At 43.8% G+C, this 26,375-nt stretch overlaps 1 protein-coding gene across 1 annotated transcript in view; it reads left to right on the top strand.

Moving 5' to 3' along the window:
- LOC138676521 (tetratricopeptide repeat protein 24-like) overlaps nt 1-26,375 on the top strand; it is a 305,247-nt gene that overhangs the window by 206,816 nt on the left and 72,056 nt on the right. Inside the window, exons 7-8 of the mRNA XM_069765916.1 lie at nt 22,181-22,245; nt 22,336-22,355. Of these exons, the coding sequence (XP_069622017.1) occupies nt 22,181-22,245; nt 22,336-22,355 (85 nt within the window). The remainder of the gene's footprint in view (nt 1-22,180; nt 22,246-22,335; nt 22,356-26,375) is intronic.

The raw sequence follows: 26,375 nt of genomic DNA, 5'->3' as shown, positions 1-26,375 counted from the left end.
TCGTTCCAGAGTTATAACCTCATAAAGGGACAGTGGTCAAAATTGTAAAAATTGGCACGGTCATTTACATGCAAACCACCCTTGGGGTAAAGGGGTTAAAGTGAGTTCCCTACACCAGGAACGTATTTCATGTTTTGTTATGGACAATCTGCCTGCGGTACTGGTGATTGGGTTCCCCTGGTTACAATTACATAATCCTGTGATAAACTGGGAATCTCAGGACATTGTTAAATGGGTTCCTAATTGTAGTAAAAATTGCCTCACTAGTGTACTTGTGTCATCCATCAGTCTGGAGGGTATTCCGGAGTACCTGAAGGACTTTGAGGATGCCTTCCCTCTAAAGGAGGCTGAGGTTCTACCACCACACCGCCCATTCGATTGTGCTGTTGATCTTGTTCCCAGTGCAAAATTGCCCAAAGCCCATCTGTACAACCTTTCCAGCCGTGAATGGGTCACTTTGAAGAAGTATATCTCTGAAAGCCTCCGCAAAGGTCACATTCGGCCATCTGTCTCTCCTGTGGTGGCGGGGTTCTTTTTTGTGAAGAAAAAGGATGGTGGTATACGCCCATGCCACTATAAGAAACACTTATACCTGATTTGTACAATCAATTGTCGGGGGCCAGGTGGTTCTCTAATTTGGACCTCAAGGGAGCATACAATCTCATCTGCATGCATGAGGGGGATGAGTGGAAAACTGCATTTCTCACCTCTGAGGGTTTGTTTTTGAATTTGGTTATGCCATTTGGCTTAACTAATGTGCCAGCAGTAGGGTTGAGCGAAACAGATCGGCACTTTTCAAAAGTCGCCGACTTTTAGCAAAGTCGGGTTTCGTGAAACCCGACCCGATCCCACTCTGGGATTCACGAAACCCGACTCGACCTGAAAAAATGAAAAGTCGATCAACCCTAGCCAGCAGTGTTACAGAATTTCATGAATCATGTTTTCTCTGATTTTATTGGGTGTTTCATGGTAGTTTATTTGGATGACATCCTCATATATTCTTCTGACAGTCACATGAGCAACCTCCGGGCGGTTCGTCAGAGGCTCACTATTTGCTAAATCGGAGAAGTGTTCATTTCATTGCTCAAAAATTGTTCTTCCTTGGGGTCATTTTGTCTGCTGAGGGGTTTCGCATGGAGCCTAGGAAGGTACAGGCTATTGTAGATTGGGTGCAACCCAGAGATCTCAAGGCTCTTCAGAATTTCTTGGGTTTCACTAATTACTATAGAAAATTAATTAAGGGGTTTTCTGAGGTGGTCAAAGCCCTCACTGATTTAACTCGTAAAGGGGCTGATCTCCAGAACTGGTTAGCTCCAGCTGTTGCAACATTTTCTTACTTGAAAAACTGTTTCATGACTGCCCCTGTATTGGTTTAACCTGATTTGTCTAAACCATTTTTCATAGAGGTGGACGCCTCAGAGGTGGTAGTGGGGTCTGTGTTGTCTCAGGGGCCCACCACATTTACTAACTTAAGACCCGGTGCCTTCTTTTTGAGAAAATTTTCCTCTGCTGAGAGTAATTATGATGTGGGTAACCGGGAGCTATTGGCCATTAAATTGGCGTGTGAAGAATGGAGGCATTTTTTGGAGGTGGCTGTCCATTGTATCACTGTCATTACGGATCACAAGAACCTGTCTTACATCGAGCCTGCCAAACGTTTAACTCCGAGACAGGCAAGGTCTGTCAGGTTTCTATTACTTTCAGACTGGGTTCCAAGAATTTGAAGGCTGATGCTTTGTCTCGTAGCCTAGATTCAATATCACCTCATGACCCTCCTTCCTCCATTCTTCAGCGCGAAGTGGTGGTGGCTGTGGTGTCCTTGGCATTGGAATGAGAGATTCGTAAGGCCCAATCTCTTGCTCCTTCGTCCATACCTGATAATAAGCTTTTTGTGTCTGTTCAATATCGGTTAAGAGTGCTTCAGGAGTTCCATGACTTGGCTCTGAGTGGACATCCTGGAATCTCTGCCAAGCATAAAGCCATCATTAGGCTGTTTTGGTGGCCCTCGTTGGCTTCTGACGTCACTGGGTTTGTGTCCTCCTGTGAAACTTATGCCCGCGCAAAATCCCCCCGTAAATGTCCGGCAAATTGGTGCCACTGCCAATTCCAAATAGACCGCGGACTCATCTGTCCATGGATTTTATCACCGATTTGTTCTCCCCTCTAAAGGCAAAACTGTGATCTGGGTAATTGTTGATAGGTTCAGTAAACAAGTGCATTTTGTACTGTACAGCCTCCATAATGCTGAGACTCTATCAAAACTATTCATTGAGCATGTGGTCCGATTGCATGGTGTGCCTGTCAGTGTTGTGTCTGATAGAGGGGTGCAATTTGCATAGAAATTCTGGAGGGCTTTTTGTAAAAGGCTGAGTATCAGTCTGACCTTTTTATCGACCTACCATCGTGAGACAAATGGTCAGACTGAAAGGACCAATCAGTCTTTGGAGCAGATATTAGGGTGTCTTGCCATGGCTAGATAGGATGATTGGTGCTCTGCTGTACCCATGGTGAAATTTGCTTTCAATAATCATGTCAATCAGTCCACTGGTGCTTCCCCGTTCTTCTGTAACTATGGGTTTCACCCTTACCTTCGTGAATTTTCCAGGCTGGATTCGGGGTGTCCAGGGGCTGCTTCGGCTTTTCTGTGGTTGGGGGAGGTCTGGAGGGAGGTTCAGAGACACATTGGGAGGCTCAGGGTAAACATAATTTTTTTGTGGATAAACGACGTTCTGTGGGCCAGATTAAAAAGTTGGGGATAAGGTATGGTTATCCACCAAGAATATAAGATTAAGGATTCCCTCTGCTAAGTTGGGTTCCAAGTTTATTGGCCCTTATGAAAGTTTAGAGGTGGTTAATCCTGTGGTGTTGCTCCTGTGCTTGCCTCCGTCATTGCGGATCCCCAATGTGTTCCATAAGGTGCTTTTGAAGCCATCAGTGCCTTCCTCAAGTGAGTCTCCCTCACACCCGCTGCCTGTTGTGGTGGATGGCCAGAACGAATATGAGGTGGAACGGGTGGTGGATTCTCACATGCTTCGCAGATCACTTCAGTATTTGGTCCATTGGGAAGGTTACGGTCCTGAGGACCGGTCGTGTGTGTCGGCACGTTTTGTCCATGCAGATCAGTTGGTCCGGGCCTTTCACGCTCATTGTCCAGGGAAGCCTAGGGGTCCCGTGTCCCCCCATTGAAAGGGGGTACTGTCATGATCCAGTTCGGAGTTTGTTTTCTCCTATGCTCTCTCTGGACTCTTTCATTACCTGTGACACCTGTGTGGCTGCTCAATGTTGCTAAGCTGTTAGTGTGCAACCTCTTTTCCCTCACCAGCACCCCCTGGTGGAGGTTATGCTAAACTGCACTGCAGCCACATCATAACGAGCAAGGCAGTCTCCTGTCATTCTGTGGTCACTAGTCTTTTCTGGACTAATGCCTAAAAGCCCCCAAAAAGTTACATTTGAGAAAGACCTGGCAACAGTCTAAAGTGTGTGAGAGTCTGTCAACTCTCCCCTCACATATGATGTTTGGGTAAAGTAGGATGAACCATTTTACGTAAACTACATGAATCCAACTTTTTGATCCTGCAAGGAGTCAGGGGATTGTAGCAGTGGCGTACTCCGCTTTCCTCACTGAAAATCCATATTATTCAGTCACTTACAATCCACACAGACTCTGTTCTAACATTCCACAGGGTAAAGATGCTCTGATCTCCAGAGACTCTAACTTTTCCAGTGCTGAAGGTACTCTCAGCCTGTGATGCCTAGTGCCACTTTTTCCCTCTATCAGCCAAACCCCTGCACTATGGTGATAATATTCAGGCCTAGATACACAAGACCACAATTACACTAAACCAACAACAGGTTTTCCATCTATCTTGGTCTGACCAAATGTCCTCTTGGTGCTTAGTCTTTTTTGTATAAAATTCTCTTTTCCCTCTTATTACAACACTGTGGCACTACTCTGTGGCTCTCATATCTACATCACAAGCACAAAAGTAGTGCTGCACACCACCACAATAACACAATGCCAACAATCAGGCTCCCACTGTGATATACACACAACCAGTCTGTCATTTTACACACTACAGCTCCCTGGCATTAAAGGGTCGGTAATCATGGTCGAGGGACTGACTCCCAACGCCCCAGCATGCTATATGGAAAACACAGTCCTGGCTGGAAATGTGGATTTTGCTACTTTAGGGTTTGTATTTATGTAGGCCACATGCTGCCACTGCTCTCAGTTGGCCAGGACCATAAAACAAATCAAGAGACCAACAGTTCATTTTCAACAACAGTTCTTTACTAGAAAGTTCGAGCAGTCCTTCAGTTTCAACTCTGTACAGGAGAAAGTGGGCACAAAGCTTCCTACATGTTTCAGTTACACTCAGCATTATCAGACACTGTTCAACTTCTCTCTTGCTTCAGATTTAACTTGTCTGGTGAGTCCCTAGTTACAACACTGTTCACACCCAGTGTCTCCATCAATGCTAAAAATTTGCACTATCCCCTGTACGGTCTGCTTCTCCTCCTGCCACAAGTCTTGCAAATCACACAGCTTCGACAGCCTTCAGACTATAAGTCCGTTCTTACTGGACAGTAGGTCTAATTGAAGTTCTAGTTCTCTGTCCCTAGCAGCTGATCCCTCCCACTGTGAGCTAGGCCCAACATTTACTGCCTCTGACTCTGCAGTCTGTTGCTGGGCAGAATTAAACTTTCACACAGTTCAATGTAAACATTGTAATACCTGTCTCTATCATGCATTACATTATCAAATCATACAGTTAGGTCCATATATATTTGGACAGAGAAAACATTTTTCTAATTTTGGTTCTAGACATTACCACAATGAATTTTAAACAAAACAATTCAGGTGCAGTTGAAATTCAGACTTTCAGCTTTCATTTGAGGGTATCCAAATTAAAATTGGATGAAGAGTTTAGGAGTTTCAGCTCCTTAACAAGTGCCACCCTGTTTTTAAAGGGACCAAAAGTAATTGGACAATTGACTCCATGGCTATTTCATGGAAAGGTGTGGGCAATCCCTTCGTTATGTCATTCTCAATTAAGCAGATAAAAGGCCTGGAGTTGATTTGAGGTGTGGTGCTTGCATTTGGAAGGTTTTGCTGTGAAGTAAACATGCAGTCAGAGGAGCTCTCCATGCAGTTGAAACAAGCCATCCTTAAGCTGCGAAAACAGAAAAAACCCATCCGAGAAATTGCTACAATATTACGAGTGGCAAAATCTACAGTTTGGTACATCCTAAGAAAGAAAGCACCGGTGAACTCATCAATGCAAAAAGACCTGGGCACCCACGGAAGATAACAGTGGTGGATGATCGCAGAATAATCTCCATGGTGAAGAGAAACCCCTTCACAACAGCCAACCAAGTGAACAACACTCTCCAGGAGGTAGGCGTATCAATATACAAATCTACCATAAAGAGAAAACTGCATGAAAGTAAATACAGAGGGTTCACTGCACGGTGCAAGCCACTCGTAAGCATCAAGAATTAAAAGGCTAGACTGGACTTTGCTAAAAAACATCTAAAAAGCCAGCACAGTTCTGGAAGAACATTCTTTGGACAGATGAAACCAAGATCAACCTCTACCAGAATGATGGAAAGAGGAAAGTATGGCGAAGGCGTGGTACAGCTCATGATCCAAAGCATGCCCCATCATCTGTAAAACACGGCGGAGGCAGTGTGATGGCATGGGCATCCATGGCTGCCAGTGGCACTGGGTCACTAGTGTTTATTGATGATGTGACACAGGACAGAAGCAGCCGAATGAATTCTGAGGTATTCAGAGACATATTGTGTGCTCAGATCCAGCCAAGTGCAGCAAAACTGATTGTCCATTTGTAGTATGAAACGACGACCAATGACCCAAAACATAAAGCCAAAGCAACCCAGGAGTTTATTAAAGCAAAGAAGTGGAATATTCTTGAATGGCCAAGGCAGTCACCTGATCTCAACCCAATTGAGCATGCATTTCACTTGTTAAAGACTAAACTTCAGACAGAAAGGCCCATAAACAAATAGCAACTGAAAACTACCGCCGTGAAGGCCTGGCAGAGCATCAAAAAGGGGGAAACACTGCGTCTGGTGATGTCCATGAGTTCAAGACTTCAGGCAGTTATTGCCAACAAAGGGTTTTCAACCAAGTACTAAAAATGAACATTTTATTTAAAATTATTGAATCTGTCCAATTACTTTTGGCCCTTTTAAAAACAGGGTGGCACATGTTAAGGAGCTGAAACTTCTAAACCCTTCATCCAATTTTAATGTGGATGCCCTCAAATGAAAGCTGAAAGTTTGAACTTCAACTGCATCTGAATTGTTTTGCTTAAAATTTATTGTGGTAAGGAGTATAACCAAAATTAGAAAAATGATGTTTCTGTCCAAATATATATGGACCTAACTGTACATTATACATTACAATAAGTGTTGAGCGATAATGCCATAATGCCACCAGTCTACACAGTGCCCGCAGCTCCTGCATATAGGCCGGACCCAGCCACAGTAACAGATCCTATTATGCTCCTATCCATGCTCTAGATATCCGGAGCAGCCTGGCTGCCACAATATTCAGGGGAGTCCCACACCCTCAATGACTTTAAAGAAAGGCTTGGCAGCTTATTTTAGGTGTACCCCCTGTTGGATCAACAAAAAGTCAGCATCCTAACTGGCCAATTAATTGGTGCAGCACAAAGAGAAGTCAAATCCTGGTTGGATATTGAAAAAGGAACTGTAGAGCAAATATTAGCCAAACTGAAAGACACTTTTGATACTCACACGGCAACAATGGTAAAAATGAGATTCTTTGGATGTAAACAGAGAGTGCGGGGGCATTTCACATACCCCTTTAAAGACCTTCCCTTTAACATGGGTGCCCAGGGCCACGTGACACATCCCTTTAAGTACTGGACCCAGTACCGAGTACCCCACGGCCCTGTTGGGCGACTAATTTATACCGCAGCTTCTGGCAAGGGAGGAAGCAAAAGAGTATACAGACAGGACTGCAGGGGATAGCGGCTGATTCTTTCTGGGAAGTAAAATACGTTTTTAAACAGGTGGGGAAATGTTTTCCCTTACAGAAACTAGCAGCTGTGATCTTATGCTGTCCTGTCTGTTTACTCTCTTCCTCTCCTTTTTTTATAAAGGTAAAAATCAATTTTATTTAACATACATATATTTGTTTCTTACATAAAGTCACCACAAATATTGAACATTCTCAGCAAAGGAACATTTGGTACCAGACCTGTGTGATCACACACACCTGCTCACTATCTAAAATACAGTGCTCAGTGCAAATAAAAATCATGGGATCCAGAGTCTCCCCAGGAAAGAGTCAACACCTCCTTTGTCTAAACTTCTCAAGTCTTTCATAGCCCAGTTATCTCCAATATAGGTTTAAATCCTAGGTACGACTCCTTACCCATGTGGCAGATGCAGCGCAATCACACAGTACAGCCCCCTGCATCTCGGCTGCAGGAAAATGGCTGCCGCAATCGCCATCTGCGCACGCGCAGCATCCCGCGGCCATTTTCCCGAAGCCCCGGGAAGCCGAGAAGAACCATCTGCGCACGCGCGGCCTCACAAAGATGGCCGCGCCCACCGATAAACGGCTGAATAGCGCAGATCGCGCTATTTTCCTTCAAGCTGCGCAGTGGATTCGCCAGTTGGACATGCGCACACCACTACGCCACCAACGGAGATCTGGGGGAGAAACAGCGCTGTCACCACGCCCATATGACCTGACCAGCGTGAGTGACAGCCCAAAACGGCGACTTTACAAAGGTATTTCGGCAGCATAGGTGGGGAATAAAGGCTCACAAAATACACTAATGTAAAGCACAGCTCTGCCCCTATTTAACGGTATTTTTAGCTCATCTTGAAAAAACGGGGTGACAGGTTCCCTTTAATTATCTCTTCCTCTCCTGCCCATGGTAACACAAAACCCATTCTTAATTAAAATAAAGACACAAAACCTCAAGTTGGAAATCAATGGCCGTGGTGTTTATTTAGGTTGACATGAAATAAATTAATTGAATATTACCAATAAATATCTTAATAAATAAATACCAAGAATTTCATAAATTAATTAAATAACACCAATAAATAACTGAAACAACCCACCCAATAGTTGGGCGATTTTACCCTCAAATAAACAACCACAACAAGGAAAGGAACACAACAAAATAGGGAGGGCGGGCGGGATCTTCTCTCTTCATAAACGATATGAGGAAAACTGAGGTAAACCTGCCTATTTATAGACAAGATTTTTCCCGGTCTTTTACAGCTGACCAATGAGAAGGCATAAAAAGAGCGCCAACAAAAACCAGAAATAACCAGCTTGTGTTACCACAGCTTTACACATTAGTCATTTAACCAACCAATATAACACCAAAGTGATAATTAAACTAATAAATGAAAAATAAACTGTAGGGTCTGTGTTCCCATGAGACCTCCCCGCATACTTGGCTTCAGGGGAGGGCTTCCATGGTAACACAAAACCCATTCTTAATTAAAATAAAGACACAAAACCTCAAGTTGGAAATCAATGGCGGTGGTGTTTATTTAGGTTGACATGAAATAAATTAATTGAATATTACCAATAAATATCTTAATAAATAAATACCAAGAATTTCATAAATTAATTAAATAACACCAATAAATAACTGAAACAACCCACCCAATAGTTGGGCGATTTTACCCACACGCCGTGACTCGCAGAGGCATGGCCTCCCCAAAACACCAAAGCCATTGCTCAATCATGGATTGGAGATCCAAATTGAAGATGTCAAGACCGATATCAGATAAGTGTATTAAATCACTTCTATACAATCCAGGGGTAAAACCTTCCAAATCTATATGCCTAAAGGACATCTTTCTGTTAACTCTTTTTCTAATCTTGTCAAAAAAGGATAAATTTGGATTCGCCCAGAGCAATCTAGGGATGATCTCGGAAAAAACAAAGCAAGAACTGGAAAATTTTAGTTTCAAACGGTAAAGATCATTTCTCATAATGGATAATAAATCCGTTGTTTTGATTTTTCCTATATCATTCCCACCTAAATGAATAATGATTAGATCAGGTGGAGGTCGAGAAAAAGATAAACTCTCTAATTCAACAACTAGATCTCTCCATTGCATGCCCCTAATGCTGTGCCAAAATACTTGAATGAATGAAGAACAAAAAGAAAGATTCTCAGAATAAGAATGCTGAATGGCTCTCTTCTGGGCCCAAAAACAAAAGAATGCCCGATTATCCAAACAGTCTTAGGATCTGAAAGAAGGAATGGTAAAATTAATAATCATACAAGTTAGGGTGTATGTATAACTTAAATCTGCGAGAATCCCATCTACCAATTATTTTAATCTTGTCATCGCTCAAACCACATCTAGCAGCCTCCGTTGCGGCGCCAATTCTAAAAGAATGAGACGAGATCTTCAAATGCCCCTTATTCAGCTTCAGCAGGCATTTTTTGAGAATAGCGTTAAATTGGATAATAGTAGCTGGTTCGCCATTGCTATGAAGGAAAAGCGGACCAGGACAAGCAGGCCTCATAGAAAACCATACTCTCATATTGGCCACCTGACAAATAGAAGAGCCAGGGATAGAATTTAGAGAAATGCTAACTCCCTTACCAAGTTGATCTGTCTTAGACTTCCGTAAGAACAATATTAAAGTAGAATCCTGAAATAAAACATCAGAAAACAAAAAACCTGATGGGGCAGTTTTTTTTCGGGAAACAATTTCACCCACTCTAAGAGCAGCAAACAACGCTAAACAGAAGGCTGCCTTAACCCCTTAATCCCATATGACGTACTATTCTGTTCAGGCGACCTGGGACTTAATTCCCAGTGACAGGATAGTATGTCATATGCGATCGGCCGCGCTCACGGGGGGAGTGCGGCCGATCGCGGCCGGGTGTCAGCTGACTATCACAGCTGACATCCGGCACTATGTGCCAGGAGCGGTCACGGACCGCTCCCGGCACATTAACCCCCGGCACACCGCGATCAAACATGATCGCGATGTGCCGGCGGTACAGGGAAGCATCGCGCAGGGAGGGGGCTCCCTGCGTGCTTCCCTGAGACGATCGGTACAAGGTGATGTGCTCACCTTGTACCGAACGTCTTCTCCCTGCAGGCCCCGGATCCAAAATTGCCGCGGGGCTGCATCCGGGTCCTGCAGGGAGTACTTCCGGGTCGCCTGCAGGTGCTGGTAAGCCTGCAGCGATGTCAGTGAGATCGCCGATCTTACAGAGTGCTGTGCAAACTGTAAGATCGGCGATCTGTGATGTCCCCCCCGGGACAAAGTAAAAAAGTTTAAAAAAAATTTCCACATGTGTAAAAAAAAATAAAAATTAATAAATAAATAAATAAAAAAATAATATTATTCCCATAAATACATTTCTTTATCTAAAAAAAAAAAACAAAAAACAATAAATGTACACATATTTAGTATCTCCGCGTCCGTAATGACCCGACCTATAAAACTGTCCCACTAGTTAACCCCTTCAGTGAACACCGTAAGAAAAAAAAAACGAGCCAAAAAATAACGCTTTATTATCATACCGCCGAACAAAAAGTGGAATAACACGCGATCAAAAAGACGGATACAAATAACCATGATACCGCTGAAGACGTCATCTTGTCCCGCAAAAAACGAGCTGCCACAAAGCATAATAAGCAAAAAAATAAAAAAGTTATAGTCCTGAGAATAAAGCGATGCCAAAATAATTATTTTTTCTATAAAATAGCTTTTATCGTATAAAAGCGCCAAAACATAAAAAAATGATATAAATGAGGTATCGCTGTAATCGTACTGACCTGACGAATAAAACTGCTTCATCCACTTTACCAAACGCGGAACGGTATAAACGCCTCCCCCAAAAGAAATTCATGAATAGCTGGTTTTTGGTCATTCTACCTCACAAAAATCGGAATAAAAAGTGATCAAAAACTGTCACGTGTCCACAAATGTTACCAATAAAAACGTCAACTCGTCCCGCAAAAAACAAGACCTCACATGACTCTGTGGACCAAAATATGGAAAAATTATAGGTCTCAAAATGTGGAGATGCAAAAACTTTTTTGCTATAAGAAAAGCATATTTTAGTGTGTGACGGCTGCCAATCATAAAAATCCAATCTAAAAAACGCTATAAAAGTAAATCAAACCCCCTTCATCACCCCCTTAGTTAGGGAAAAATAATAAAATTAAAAAAATGTATTTATTTCCATTTTCCCATCAGGGCTAGGGTTAGGGCTAGGGTTAGGGCTAGGGTTAGGGCTAGGATTAGGGCTAGGGTTGGGGCTAGGGTTGGGGCTAGGGTTAGGGCTAGGGTTAGGGCTAGGGTTAGGGCTAGGGTTAGGGTTGGGGCTAGGGTTAGGGTTGGGGTCAGGGTTGGAGCTAAAGTTAGGGTTAGGGTTGGGGCTAAAGTTAGGGTTAGAGTTGGGGCTAAAGTTAGGGTTAGGGTTGGGGCTAAAGTTAGGGTTAGGGTTGGGGCTAAAGTTAGGGTTAGGGTTTGGATTATATTTACAGTTGGGATTAGGGTTGGGATTAGAATTAGGGGTGTGTCAGGGTTAGGGGTGTGGTTAGGGTTACCGTTGGGATTAGGGTTAGGGGTGTGTTAGGGTTAGGGTTTCAGGTAGAATTGGGGAGTTTCCACTGTTCAGGCACATCAGGGGCTCTCCAAACGCGACATGGCGTCCGATCTCAATTCCAGCCAATTCTGCATTGAAAAAGTAAAACAGTGCTCCTTCCCTTCCGAGCTCTCCGGTGCGCCCAAACAGGGGTTTACCCCAACATATGGGGTATCAGCGTACTCAGGACAAATTGGACAACAACTTTTGGCGTCCACGTTCTCTTGTTATCCTTGGGAAAATAAAAATGTGGGGGGCTAAAAATCATTTTTGTGGGAAAAATAAGATTTTTTTTATTTTCGCGGCTCTGCGTTGTAAACTGCAGTGAAACACTTGGGGGTTCAAAGTTCTCACAACACATCTAGATAGGTTCCTTGGGAGGTCTAGTTTCCAATATGGGGTCACTTGTGGGGGGTTTGTACTGTTTGGGTACATCAGGGGCTCTGCAAATGCAACGTGACGCCTGCAGACCAATCCATCTAAGTCTGTATTCCAAATGGCGCTCCTTCCCTTCCGAGCTCTGCCATGCGCCCAAACAGTGCTTCCCCCCCACATATGGGGTATCAGCGTACACAGGACAAATTGGACAACAACTCTTGGGGTCCAATTTATCCTGTTACCCTTGTGAAAATGCATAACTGGGGGCTAAAAAATCATTTTTGTAAAAAAAAAAAGAATTTTTATTTTCACGGCTCTGCGTTATAAACTGTAGTGAAACACTTGGGGGCTCAAAGCTCTCAAAACACATCTAGATAGGTTCCTTAGGGGGTCTAATTTCCAAAATGGTGTCACTTTTGGGTGGTTTCAATGTTTAGGCACATCAGGGGCTCTCCAAACTCAACATGGCGTCCCATCTCAATTCCAGTCAATTTTGCATTGAAAAGTCAAATGGCGCTCCTTCCCTTCCGAGCTCTGCCATGCGCCCAAACAATGGTTTACACCCACATATGGGGTATCAGCATACTCAGGACAAATTGCACAACAACTTTTGTGGTCTAATTTCTTCTCTTACCCTTGGAAAAATAAAAAATTGGGGGCAAAAAGATCATTTTTGGGAAAAAATATGATTTTTCATTTTTACGGCTCTGCATTATAAACTTCTATGAAGCACTTGGTGGGTCAAAGTGCTCACCACACATCTACATAAGTTCCTTAAGGGGTCTACTTTCCAAAATGGTGTCACTTGTGGGGGGTTTCAATGTTTAGGGACATCAGGGGCTCTCCAAACGCAACGTGGCGTCCCATCTCAATTCCAGTCAATTTTGCATTGAAAAGTCAAATGGCGCTCCTTCCCTTCCGAGCTCTGCCATGCACCCAAACAATGGTTTACACCCACATATGGGGTATCAGCGTATTCAGGACAAATTGCACAACAACTTTTGTGGTCTAATTTCTTCTCTTACCCTTGGGAAAATAAAAAATTGGGGGCAAAAAGATCATTTTTGTGAAAAAATATGATTTTTTATTTTTACGGCTCTGCATTATAAACTTCTATGAAGCACTTGGTGGGTCAAAGTGCTCACCACACATCTAGATAAGTTCCATAAGGGGTCTACTTTCCAAAATGGTGTCACTTGTGGGGGGTTTCAATGTTTAGGCACATCAGGGGCTCTCCAAACGCAACATGGCATCCCATCTCAATTCCAGTCAATTTTGCATTGGAAAGTCAAATGGCGCTCCTTTCCTTCCGAGCTCTGCCATGCGCCCAAACAGTGGTTTATCCCCACATATGGGGTATCAACGTACTCAGGACAAATTGTGCAACAACTTTTGGGGTCCATTTTCTCTTGTTACCCTTGGTAAAATAAAACAAATTGGAGCTGAAATAAATTTTGTGTGAAAAAAAGTTAAATGTTCATTTTTATTTAAACATTCCAAAAATTCCTGTAAAACACCTGAAGGGTTAATAAACTTCTTGAATGTGGTTTTGAGCACCTGAGGGGTGCAGTTTTTAGAATGGTGTCACACTTGGGTATTTTCTATCATATAGACCCCTCAAAATGACTTCAAATGAGATGTGGTCCCTAAAAAAAATGGTGTTGCAAAAATGAGAAATTGCTGGTCAACTTTTAACCCTTATAACTCCCTAACAAAAAAAATTTTGGTTCCAAAATTGTGCTGATGTAAAGTAGACATGTGGGAAATGTTACTTATTAAGTATTTTGCATGACATATCTCAAGAAGTTTATTAACCCTTCAGGTGTTTTACAGGAATTTTTGGAATGTTTAAATAAAAATGAACATTTAACTTTTTTTCACACAAAATTTATTTCAGCTCCAATTTGTTCCCATTGCTGAGGATAAAACTGTGCAACCAGTAACTACATTAGAATTTTTAGGTATAACTTTAGATTTATCAAAAATGGAGACTCGTTTACCCAGCGATAAAATTGATAAATTAAGGAGTGCTCTTTTGGGTGTCCTATCAAAAGAAAGGCACTTTCAGAGATGACAATAGGCATCCGATATCTTTTTCTTTACTAAAGGATTTATGCCAGGCGTTAGATTTAATATGCTTAAACCATTACTAGTCAGCTTTATTTAACCCCTTAAGCCCCGAGGGTGGTTTGCATGTTAATGACCGGGCCAATTTTTACAATTCTGACCACTGTCCCTTTATGAGGTTATAACTCTGGAAAGCTTCAACGGATCTTGGCGATTCTGACATTGTTTTCTCGTGACGTATTGTACTTCATGTTAGTGGTAAAATTTATTCGATATAACTTGCGTTTATTTGTGAAAAAAACGGAAATTTGGCGGAACTCCAAATTCATTACATATAATAATAAACCTTTCAAGCAGATCATAACAAATATTAGAGTCAGGGGGACCTACGAACAAGAAGTCATCCAAATAATGCAAAACCCCACCCTCAGAAAAATTAACCTGCAAAACCCATTGTAAAAATGAAGAAAATAATTCAAAATAAATACAAAATAGGGAAAAACCCATTGGTAGACACTTATCGAAAAAAAATTCTCCATCAAAAACGAAACCTAAGGAATTAAAACCAGAGGGGTTTACTGGTAGGAGGCAAAAAGCAGACTGGATATCAGACTTGGCTAATAATGCGTTCCATCCAAACTTCCTCAGAAAATCCACTGCCGTATCAAAAGAAGTATACTGAACAGAGGATAAAGATTTATCAACCTCATCATTTAAAGAGAAACCATGAGGGAACGACAAGTGGTGTATAAGCCGGAAAGTACCCGGTTCTTTCTTAGGGACTATGCCTAAGGGAGAAATACGAAAATTAGCAAATGGAGGGTTGCAGAAAGGCCCTGCCACCCGACCCTAAGCTAATCTCTTTTTTAATTTTTGACCTGGCAATTTCGGGAAAATCAGCTAAAGAATTAAGATTTTTAACCACCGTGCAACCTAAACCAGAAAAAGGGGGGGACGAAAAAAACCGTCAAAAAACCTTGAAATAAAAGGTCCCTACACTCCAGTTCTGGGTAATTGTTTAACCATGGCAACATTCTTTGCAGATTCACCGGGGTCCAAGCTTTTAAGAAAATTTTCTTTATTAGGGGCAAGGTGTGGGTTCATAGCCTGCCTTTTAAAGCATTTAAATAAGGGGTGAGAACCACCACAAAGAGAACACTCATGCCGAAATCTGCAGTTCTGCTGCCACTTACATGACAATTCATTGTAAGCAAAGCAAAAACCTTTCCTTATTGTCTGAACAGGTTGCTGTTTTTGAAAGGAGTTTCTCTGTGGGAGCATCATGCTTAACCATAGACCCACATCCTTACTACCCCAAATAACGTTTGGGTGAACGGCTAGCTTCTGCCTAAACGCTTCATCGTAATTGATCCATGCGAACCCACCGAAATTTCGATACGCTTCCAAAATGATATCCAGGTGCTGAAATAAACCACTACAGAGTTCGGGATACTTCTCACCAAGGACAGCAGAATAAATAGCAAACCCCTGTAACCAATTTTGAAAGGATCTCACAGGACCTCTAGCATCAGATTTGTCATCTTTTTTGTCAATTTTATTCTGCTGCTCTCTCTGAGAAGGTAATAATGAAAATAAATCTATATAACTTTTTTCCAAATGAGGTCCTTAATAGAAGCACTCAAATGGAAACCAAGGGGAGATAACTCACAAACCAGAGCCTCCTTCAAAAGAGACTGAGGCATACCAGGAGGTGTAGGGTTAACTCCATGCTGGTGCTGAACAGCCAAAGACAAGTCAGCAGCTGCTGAATCTCTAATGGCTTCAGCCAGCATAGAACTGATAAGGGATTTCAGTTCAAAGTTGGACACAGACAGGGGTACAGAAAAGTTCTCACCCCTCCTTGATATATCGCGGTCCTGTTCAACTGGCCGACTCCCACTTAAGCCTGAAGAAGTGGGCAAGCGGAGCTGATTTGGAACATGCTGTGGCGATGTGACTTCGTCCTCTCCGTCAGGAACTGCTGCTCTCCAAGCTGAGGTGGGGGCTGGGTTCGCTGTGGGGTCAGGAAGCCAGCTGACAGAATTGCTGGTAGAAGGAGAAGCTGAGATGTCTGGAGCCCCTACAGCGCTTTTACGGCTGCAGCGGCGAGAGGCTACACTGACAGCCACAGATGTCGCAGCTGCTGAATGATGACGACCCCTAACATCCCGCGCAGGGCTGCGAGATATACCTGAATGATGAACAGCTGGCTTCACTCGCACATCCTGAGTGCGACTTCTGGAGCTCGGAGATTGAACGGGTGGTGAGTACACAATCTTCTGTGCCCTCTTCCTCTTGGAGCCAACGTGACTCCCTGATGCCACTGTGGGTGAATCCTCTGACCGGCTGGGAGAGCGTGGGGTAGGAACCGGAGTGGAGACTTGGCCAGCTGCCAGGGCAGGTTTTATAGCTAAGCAGCTTTTAATCCACTCAACTCTGTCTTCTTCACCGGCTCTGGCAACTAGCTGCTGTAATAAATCTTCCATGTTTATCTTCGCTCTTCATAAACGATATGAGGAAAACTGAGGTAAACCTGCCTATTTATAGACAAGATTTTTCCCGGTCTTTTACAGCTGACCAATGAGAAGGCATAAAAAGAGCGCCAACAAAAACCAGAAATAACCACCTCGTGTTACCACAGCTTTACACATTAGTCATTTAACCCTAAAAATTCATATCAGAAACCAACCAATATAACACCAAAGTGATAATTAAACTAATAAATGAAAAATATACTGTAGGGTCTGTGTTCCCATGAGACCTCCCCGCATACTTGGCTTCAGGGGAGGGCTTCCAGGAGCTGTGGTATGAAAAGACCATGTCCCTGTAAGGTCAGTCACAGCCATTACACAGTACATAGCAGGGGAACGTTTATAAGATTATCTCAGCACAGCAATATTTTTTAACATATCCAGTTATGGAACTTATTTTCATCCCAAGATCTATTGATTAAAATGTTCTTTAAGATGGTTGCCCTTTTGTTTCATAATCTTTCACCATGTATCACAGGTCATCTGTTGATCTGTTGCAACATCTTTGGTATGTCTTTCTGCAGCTGCAGCGCTCCTCACATACTCCTCAGAGGTGCCCCATTTCTATGGCCCTTTTTGAGGGGAAACGCTCAGTGCCACGTTGTAACAACCCTGCCGGCATCACTGCATGGCCTTCCATTCCCCACCTGCCTGTGAGATCTGTCTTCTGCCACCTCCATGCCATGTGCTCCATGGCCACTTACTCTTTGTACACTTCTTGGCTGTGTGCATAGGGGGGTGGCGCCAGCAACTCCGGATTCTTATTGAGACTGTGTGCACCTCCCTAAGGTGTCCCTGGCCAATAGCCTAGCGGCATCTGATACTTAAGGCATCCTCACCCATTGGAGGATGCCTGAGCAAACTATTTCCCTCAGTTAGCATTTGCTACTGACCTGCCAGGTCATGTCTGTTTCCTGTCTCTGAGGGCTGCAATACGCAGGCCTTTATATGTGTTCTGTTTGTGTCTCTGTGTACGCCACCTAGTGGGGCGTTATACCCTGGTCTGAATCTGTGTTCCGTTATTTCTGTATCTGAACTCTGGTCTATGTCTGTTCCTGTTCCTTCTTTGTTTGTTTACCATTCTCACTTTGCTGTGTTTATCTCTGCGTTACCGCTCTGCTCTGCTTGCCACTATCAGTGGCTCTGCATCTCTCTGCTCTGTTCACCACTACCCGTGGCTCTGCCTTCTCCTCTGCTCTTATCTCGGTCTTCTCCTCTGCTCTTAGCTCCACCTCCTGCTCTTACTCCGCCTCCTGTGGTTCTGCTTTGCATCCGCTCTTGCTCTACCTCTGTTCAGCAACTTGCCGCACAGGTTCCTAACTGTTTCCATATACCCTCCAGTCTGAACAGGTTCTAACCTGTTTCCATACACCCGCCTGTATACCAGTTCCTACCAGAGTATCAGCCCTGTCCGCCTGTATGCCAGAGTGCCAGCCATGCCCGTCTGCCTGCCTGTATCTCCATCAAGCCAGTCTGCCCATCAGGGCCTCTGCTGTACCTGTCCATCAGCCAGTGTCACAGCCGTGCCTGCCTGCCTGTGTCTTGTCCCCCTGTGGGATCAGCATCCACAGTCAGACTCCACCCTGGAGTGGTACCTGGTAGCTACCTACAGCACAAGTCTGATCTCACCATCAGAGGCTCCAGTGAAAACCTAGGAAGCTACTTAGTTATGGCCCTTCCAGGGAAGTCTGGTCTGTGGTCCAGTGGGGCCACACCCCCAGACGCCCGCGCCAACCAGTCTCGGCGTGAGCATTACACACGTCTATTTTCTCAGTAGCAGGGAACCATGTACTAATTTTCGGGTAGCCACTCCTTTTAAACTCCTGGTTTCTGCTAAAAAAAAGAGAGACATTGCACAGCAATAGCTCATATTACATTGAATGACATAAAAACAATTGAACAGAGGAAACAGTTTATTCAACAGACACATTGGGAAAGGTGGTAATTATCACCTCCTTGATACACTAATAAGATTCTTAACGTTTAGCTCTTGTTCATGCTAAACAATTTCTAAAGGCACCTGTTCACATTAGACTAGTGTTGCCAGAGCCTGCTGATGCCAGCCAACTTATTGAGGGGTGAGATGTTGATCAGGAATATATGATTTTGAACTGCCAACTATATGTTCTCCTGGAGATTAGACACCAGCCGATATGTTAGCCAGCGACTATATAATAGAGAACACAGGTCGGCCAAGTGGCGTTCCTATGCATGGAAGAGTTGCCTAAGATAGCTGTTGACCAAAATATCATAGGAAGCATCATTTTGCAGACAGCCATCTAATGGGTATGGGGGACATTCGTGGTAAATATTACAATCAGGGCCGTATTTAGAGTTTCTGCTTCCCTAGGCACTTTTAGTGCTTCCTCCCCCTTTGGTGAGTATGGCACTATCGGCAGTGACTTTGCCATAAATTGCTGATGTGAAAGTAGCCTTTTACAGCAGATCCGGCAGTTTTTCTGCATCTGCCTCGTAATGGATCACTTATGGCAACACTGCGTTCGGCCTCATAATTCCCTATGGGACTTGCGGACATGTGCGGCACTTGCGGTTTTGCCGAGATCCGGCAAATGCGGTACTTGCAGCAATGGGAAAAAACACTGCTAGCAGTGTTTTTTGTATTACCGCAAGTGCAAAACCGCAATTGCCGCACATGTCCGCAAGTAGCCATCACTACCTGTCCCTGCACCTTGCTAACTCATCCCTAACCATCCCTCCCTGACCTAAAACTACACTATAAAGCTTTAGAAAAACAATTAACTGACATATTCCTATGATAAGCAGGGCTCCAGGCTACAGTGTAGACTAGAACGGGCAGTCTCCGGGTCTCCATTCTCTTTGTGCACACCCTCAGTCTTTGCTTCACTCCCTGTGCACAGACCTCCCTCCACCGGACCCGGTAATCACCGCTCGCAATAGCATACCAGCAGGGGTGTATTTAGGTTTTCTGGCACCAGGGGCAAGAATTCATTTTGGTGCCTCCCCTCCGCCAAGGACATATGTGATTTGCACACTCAGTCATGTAACCACAAGCTCCTCTCCCTAATGCTCTCAATGTTCAGTGAAAAACAGAGAGGCGGGAAGAGAAGCTCGTTGTCACAGGACCACAAGTATGAAAATCGCATATGAGTGAAGTGTCCATGTGACGACTACTGGAACCTGCAGAGCTGGATCCTGACATCGCAGGCTTCTGATTTCTTACAACTAATGCACTGCACACTTTTAGGATTCTCCCTTGCCGGTGGACAGTCATGTCAGCACAAGTATGTGATTTGTATACTCCTGACCACATTCTGACTAGACGTGCCCGGCCTCGCTCAGTTCATGTTCATTGACTGAGGCCATACATGTCTAGTCAGCACGTGACCGCATGTATGTAAATCACCAGCACGAGAGAATCCTGACAGCGTGCAGAGCGCACTGTGAGAATTCAGAAGTCTGAAGTCACAAAGAATGACTGCAGACTCATTACAAACCTGGACATCCCCTTTAATGCTCCTAATATAAATAAAATCATGAGAGTTAGTTAGTATCACAAATAACATTTACATCCATGTACCTTACAGATGACGTTGCCTCTTGAGCCGTTCTCCTTTTCTTCATCTTGTCCAGATCCAGAGTTTTCTCATCCTCAGCCGTCTCTGCAGGCTTCCATCTTCTCCGCTCTTTTGCAGAAAATCTCCACATGGTGCCCGGAAAGATACAAGTGTCATTATAATGCTCCTGAATAAAAAATTGCCCCTCACTATATTGTCTGCACAAAATATGACCCCCACACTGTCCCTCTTATGGTACATGCTCTTCACACTGACCTCTCCTTTCTATACTGGTCCCCTCTTCACACTGTCCTCTTACACTGTGTCCCCCTATAGGGCCCAGTATTTATACTCCATATTTATACTCCATCCTCCCACCCTGCGTGCATGGCTCCCCCATCCTCCCACCCTGCGTGCATGGCTCCCCCATCCTCCCACCTTGCGTGCATGGCTCCCCCATCCTCTCACCCTGCGTTCATGGCTCCCCCATCCTCCCACCCTGCGTGCATGGCTCCTCCATCCTCCCACCCTGCGTGCATGGCTCCCCCATCCTTCCACCCTGCATGCATGGCTCCCCCATCCTCCCACCCTCTGTGCATGGCTCCCCCATCCTCCCACCCTGCGTGCATGGCTCCCCTATCCTCCCACCCTGCGTGCATGGCTCCTCCATCCTCCCCCCACATGCATGACTCCCCCATCCTCCCCCTGCGTGCATGGCTCCTCCATCCTCCCCCCCTGTGTGCATTGCTCCCCCATCCTCCTCCATGCGTGCATGGCTCCCCCATCCTCCCCCCTGCATGCATGGCTCCCCCATCCTCCCCCCTGCATGAATGGGCCCCCCATCCTCCCACCCTGCGTGCATGGCTCCCCCATCCTCCCACCCTGCGTGCATGGCTCCCCCATCCTCCCACCCTGCGTGTATGGCTCCCCTATCCTCTCACCCTGCGTGCAAGGCTCCTCCATCCTCCCCCCTGCGTGCATGGCTCCTCTATCCTCCTCCCCTGCGTGCATGGCTCCCCCATCCTCCCCCCTGCATGCATGGTTCCCCCATCCTCCCACCCTGCATGTATGGCACCCCCATCCTTCCACCCTGCGTGTATGGCTCCCCTATCCTCCCACCCTGCGTGCATGGCTCCTGCATCCTCCCCCTGTGTGCATGGCTCCTCCATCTTCCTCCCCGCGTGCATGGCTCCTCTATCCTCAAACCCTGCATGCACAGGTCCCCATCCTCCTCCCCTGTCATACTCACCTCTCACGGCGCAGCGCAGAACTTCCTGGCATCTCTGCAGCATCTTCCTTCCTGTATGAGCGGTCACGTGGTACCACTCACTAAGGTGATGAATATGCACATATTCATCACCTTAATGAGAGGTACCATGTGACTGCTGAAGACAGGATGCACTGCCGGCGCTGAGACGGAGTTGCAGCCACCGCTGGAGGAAGGTGAGTATGACGTCTTCAGGGAGGGGGGGAGAAGGGAAGGGGGAAGGAGGGAGGGAGGAGGGGGCGCGGGCACTTGACCCCGGACTTTTATAAAAAAAAAAACTTGCTCAAGTGCGCTCCCCCGCATCCTGCTGCCCTAGGCACGTGCCCTCAAGTGCCTAGTGGCAAATACGGCCCTGATTACAATCATAGCTTACTCATTATAATTACTCTATTACCAAGTGAGAAAATGAGGACCAGTGAAGTGAATATTTCTCATCATAAGTGATTTTCTATGATAAAAAAGTATCTAATCATGTTTAGAATTTCCCAATAATCACATCAATTGTAAAAATAAGGACGCCTGAAATCCCGTCACAATAAGGGAAAATATTTACGTCAGCGGGCAGCTTAAAATAAAAAGAAATTAATTTGCTATTATACATTTCTCCCTAGGCTTCTACAACGATTAGCAGTTAATTGAAAAATAGCAATATGAATTCAATAAATGACAAGAGAGCATAATAGAAAATAAAAGTATAAAGAATTGTATCTAATGCTGCTGCCAGCGATAAAACAAGAATTTTCCTTTTCTTTCTCTTAGCTATCTCCTAGCAACTGTGTTAATGATGCCTGCAAATCGGTCACCTCTCAATATCATGAATCCTGGTGAGTTACAGAAGTGCAGCTATTAAACAATACATTTTAAAGACTGGGTGACTTGAAAATAACTTTAAGATTTAAATCCCTTGTCTCTAGGTCTCACAGTGCGGAGACAGGTAAGATCAACTATGATTTAAGGGTTTCATTCTGTCAGAAGATCTTAAGCATTTCAGTGGTCTCAGTTCACTTCCTATTTTACAACTTGAATCCAGAACAGATTAGAGGATGCAAGATAGAATCAGCTAGAAAATTACAAATGAATTTAGATTGGCATTGTGCACAAACAGATGATAACCACTAGGTGTCACATTAAAAGGTTTTTATGTTTCTTCCTATATACACTTATTATGCTGGCTCCAAGACGAGTCACAAACATAAGCTCCACTGTAAGGGTATGTGCACATGGTTGAAGCATTGGCAGTAAATAACACAGCGTAAATTCCACCTGCTTTCTTTTTTTCATTTTTTTATGCATTTTTAAAGCCTTTTTTCCCCATTCCTTTGAATAGGTGAAAAATGCTACAAAAACACTGAAAGTATTGACATGCTGAAAATTTGAAACTGTTTGAATTCTGTAAGGGATAATAATATTAGGACCAACCAATATTCCTGTAACCAAACGTATTGCACTGTAAGAGAGATGCATCTATCAAGAGAGAAGCCAAAAGAAAAGTGGTGCTGCAAAATATCTCACAAATATATCAACTTTATTAAATAATAAAAATATTTTAACATGTTTTGTTAAAAAATAAAGTAGCTTAATGGAAGGCTAACAACAAAGTTACCAAGGCTATAAACAGTATATAGTTAGGATGCCCACAAATCTGTTACATTCCCTAGTGGTTAGCATACAGCAGGTGAAATAAGTATAGAACATGTAACCGATTTTCTAAGTAAATATATTTTTAAGGGTGGTATTGACACAAATTTGTCACCAGATGTCGATAACAACTCATCCAATTCAAACAAGCAAAGAAATCAAACCATAGATGTCCATAAATTACGTTACATGTAATAATGAGAAAAATGAGAAATGGCACAGGGAAAAAGTATTGAACATGAGTACTAAAGTTTAACTAATACTTACTTAAAAGCCTTTGTTGGTGATGACAGCCTCAAGAGGCCTCCTGTATGGAGAAACTAGTTGCAGGCATTTCTCAGGTGTGATTTTGGCCCATTCTTCTACACGAACATTCTTTATGTTAGGGCTAGCGGAACGCACCGAGTAAATAGAGATGTTTATTATAAATGGTGCGTTCGCAGCCCGGGGTCCACCGTGCAGGAGGAACCTGCTGCTAGCGAATGGTGGCACTGTTTGGCGGTATAGACTAGCTCTGTTACTCCACAGAGTGGCCGTGAAAAGGAAGCATTGCGCCCTGTTAGCCTCACAAGAGCACAAGCTTACTGTCAAGCTGATAGCAGTCAGTGGTTATGCAATATGCAATCTCCTCACCGGAGAAGCCAGTATTCTAGGGGCTTATTTCAGCTGGGTCCCTAAACACACTCATGCATAACCACACTGGCGCAAAGCACATATATGAATTGATATTAGCGCATGGCCGTGCGGCCATGCGAGCCTTATATAGCTGCAGCAAGTAAAAGACCTCCCTAGAAGGACCAATGAGAGACTGCCATACCGGAGCATGTGACCCTAAATCTCCACTAGAGATCTTGCCCTGGGCATGCTCAGTGTGTGCAAAGCAGGAGTTAGTCCTAGCACCTACAGGACCTTCCTGAAAGGAACAATGGACTTAGCTGCAGTATCTGACCATGTGACCCTCGATCTCCACTGAGAGATCTTACTCAGGGCATGCTCAGAACGAGAAAAGCAGGACTTAGTCCCAGAAGCTTCTGCTCGCCGCTGCCCAGCACTGATTTCAATGGCAGAAGCAGGAAAAGCAGCAGCAACTCTTTGTACAGAGTGGGACTGAGCAAGACGCTGGGACTGACGTCTCCGCTGAGCAGGCTCCACTGCAGCAGGAGAAGATTGGGAGACCACAACAGAGATGGCTCAAGATTCCCCCTGTGCAGAGATGGGAACTCGACCGCTAACACTTTAAATCCTGAATATTCAGTGGGCTCCTTCTATGAGCTTTAGTTCCTTCCATTCATTTTCTATTGGATTCTGGTCTGGTGATTGGCTGGGCCATTCTAGAAGTTTTATTTTCTTTCTCTGAAACCTATTCAGAGTTTCCTTGGCTGTGTGTTTTTGATCATTGGCTTACTGAGATGTCCACCCTCAATTCATCTTCATCATCCTGGTAGATGGCAGCAGAATTTTATCAAAAATGTCTCAGTACATTTGTTCTTTTATCCTTCCATCAATTACAATTACATTAGAAACCCTTGCCAGTGCCATATGCTGAAAAACAGCCCTGTACTATGATGTTCCTACCTCCAAACTTGAATGTTGGTTTAATATGATGTGTATTATGGCATCCAAAGAGTTCAATTTTGGTCTCATTTGACTAGACTATATTCTCCCAGTATTTCACAGGCTTGTCTAATTGTTGTTGAGGAAACTTAAACATGCTTGAACATGCTTTTTTACTAAGCAATGGAGTCTTTTGTGGAGAGTGTGCAGACAGGCCATAGAGATTCAGTCAATTACTTATTGATTCATTTAAAACAATTGTACCTGCCGATTCCAGGTCTTTTTGTAACTCTCCACAGGTGTCCTTGGCTCATGGACAACTCTTCTAATAATTCTTTTCACTCCTCCATCTGAAATCCTATCCAAAGCACCTTGTCATGGCCATTTTATAGTGAAATGATGTTCTTTGCACTTCTGGATTATGGCCTCAACAGAGTGCATTGGGACCTTCAGTAGTTTAGAAATATTTCTATCAATGCTATGAGTATGTTTTGCAACAAGAAGGTTGTGAATGTATTGAGGCAGCTCACTGGATTTTACCTATCATGAGATGTTTCTTGTGTGGCACCTTGGTAATGAGAAAGCTTTTCATAGGCCATCAGTTGAATCAGCTGATATTATTTTCCATTAAACAGTAGGATTGCTTTCTAACTACCAATAGATTTCAGCTGGTGTCATGCCTTTCCATGGTTTTTTGCATCTTTCTTCTTGTGTTCAATACTTTTTAGGTGTGACATTTTTCATTATTACACATAACTTAATTTATGGACATCTAAGGTTTGATTTTTTTTTGCCTGTGTTGTGTGGATTGAATGGGTTGTTACCGAAATCTGGTGAGAATTTCATGTTAATAGCACCTTTAGAAATATATTTACTTAGAAAATTGGTGATGTGTTTGATACTTACTTCTCCACTGTATACATCAAACAGAGTATAGAATGAAATCTTACATAGTAATGAAGTAGAACCCTGTTAGGTGTGCATCTCTGCGTCCCAAAACACATTTCACCCAGATTAGTCAGGGAGCATTGAAAACATAAGCAAAACTCTAATTTATTTGCTGGTACTGTAAAATGCTGAATTTTTTTCATGCGTTACAAAAACGCACGAAAAACGCATTAAAAATGCATCAAAAATGCGTGTATTTTCCACTGTGTTTTTCTGCCAAGAGATGCAGAAACCTTGAAGAAATTTCTGCAATCAAATATGCAATGTGCGCACATAGCCTAAATGAGTTAGCGACTGTCTCAGTGATAGGAAGCAAAGGGTGGTTTTTAAAGGGGTTGTTTGGTCTAAAACTACAGTCACACTATGTGACTGCAGATTTTTGAACCCTAACATCGCATGCACTGTCTGCTGCGAGGATTCTTCAGTGGTAGTGCTGGGAATGGAGGGCAAATATGTGATATGCATTATGCCAGACATATTCTGACTAGATGGGTATGGCCTCACCCAATACAAGTTTATTGAGTGAGGTCAGAAACAGTCTAGTTGGATTGTGTCCAGGACTATGCAGATTGAATACATGTCTGCTGTTTCCGGCGCTGACGCTAGAGAATACTCAGAGCACACAGTGTGTGTAATGCGAGGATTCACAAGTCTGCAGTAACATAAAGTGACTGCAGGCTTGTAGACGTAGACAGGCTTGTAGACCTAGACGGGACAACCCATTTAATCGAACACACTCTGATTTAGTCACATTAAACATTAGGGTGCCCATAGAAGTCAGTTTTTCTTTAATTTATTAATTATCTTGTAGGGG

The sequence above is a fragment of the Ranitomeya imitator genome, chromosome 4, assembly GCF_032444005.1.
Source record: "Ranitomeya imitator isolate aRanImi1 chromosome 4, aRanImi1.pri, whole genome shotgun sequence".
In the NCBI taxonomy this organism is placed as follows: domain Eukaryota; kingdom Metazoa; phylum Chordata; class Amphibia; order Anura; family Dendrobatidae; genus Ranitomeya; species Ranitomeya imitator.
This window is presented reverse-complemented; position numbering and strand designations above follow the sequence as displayed.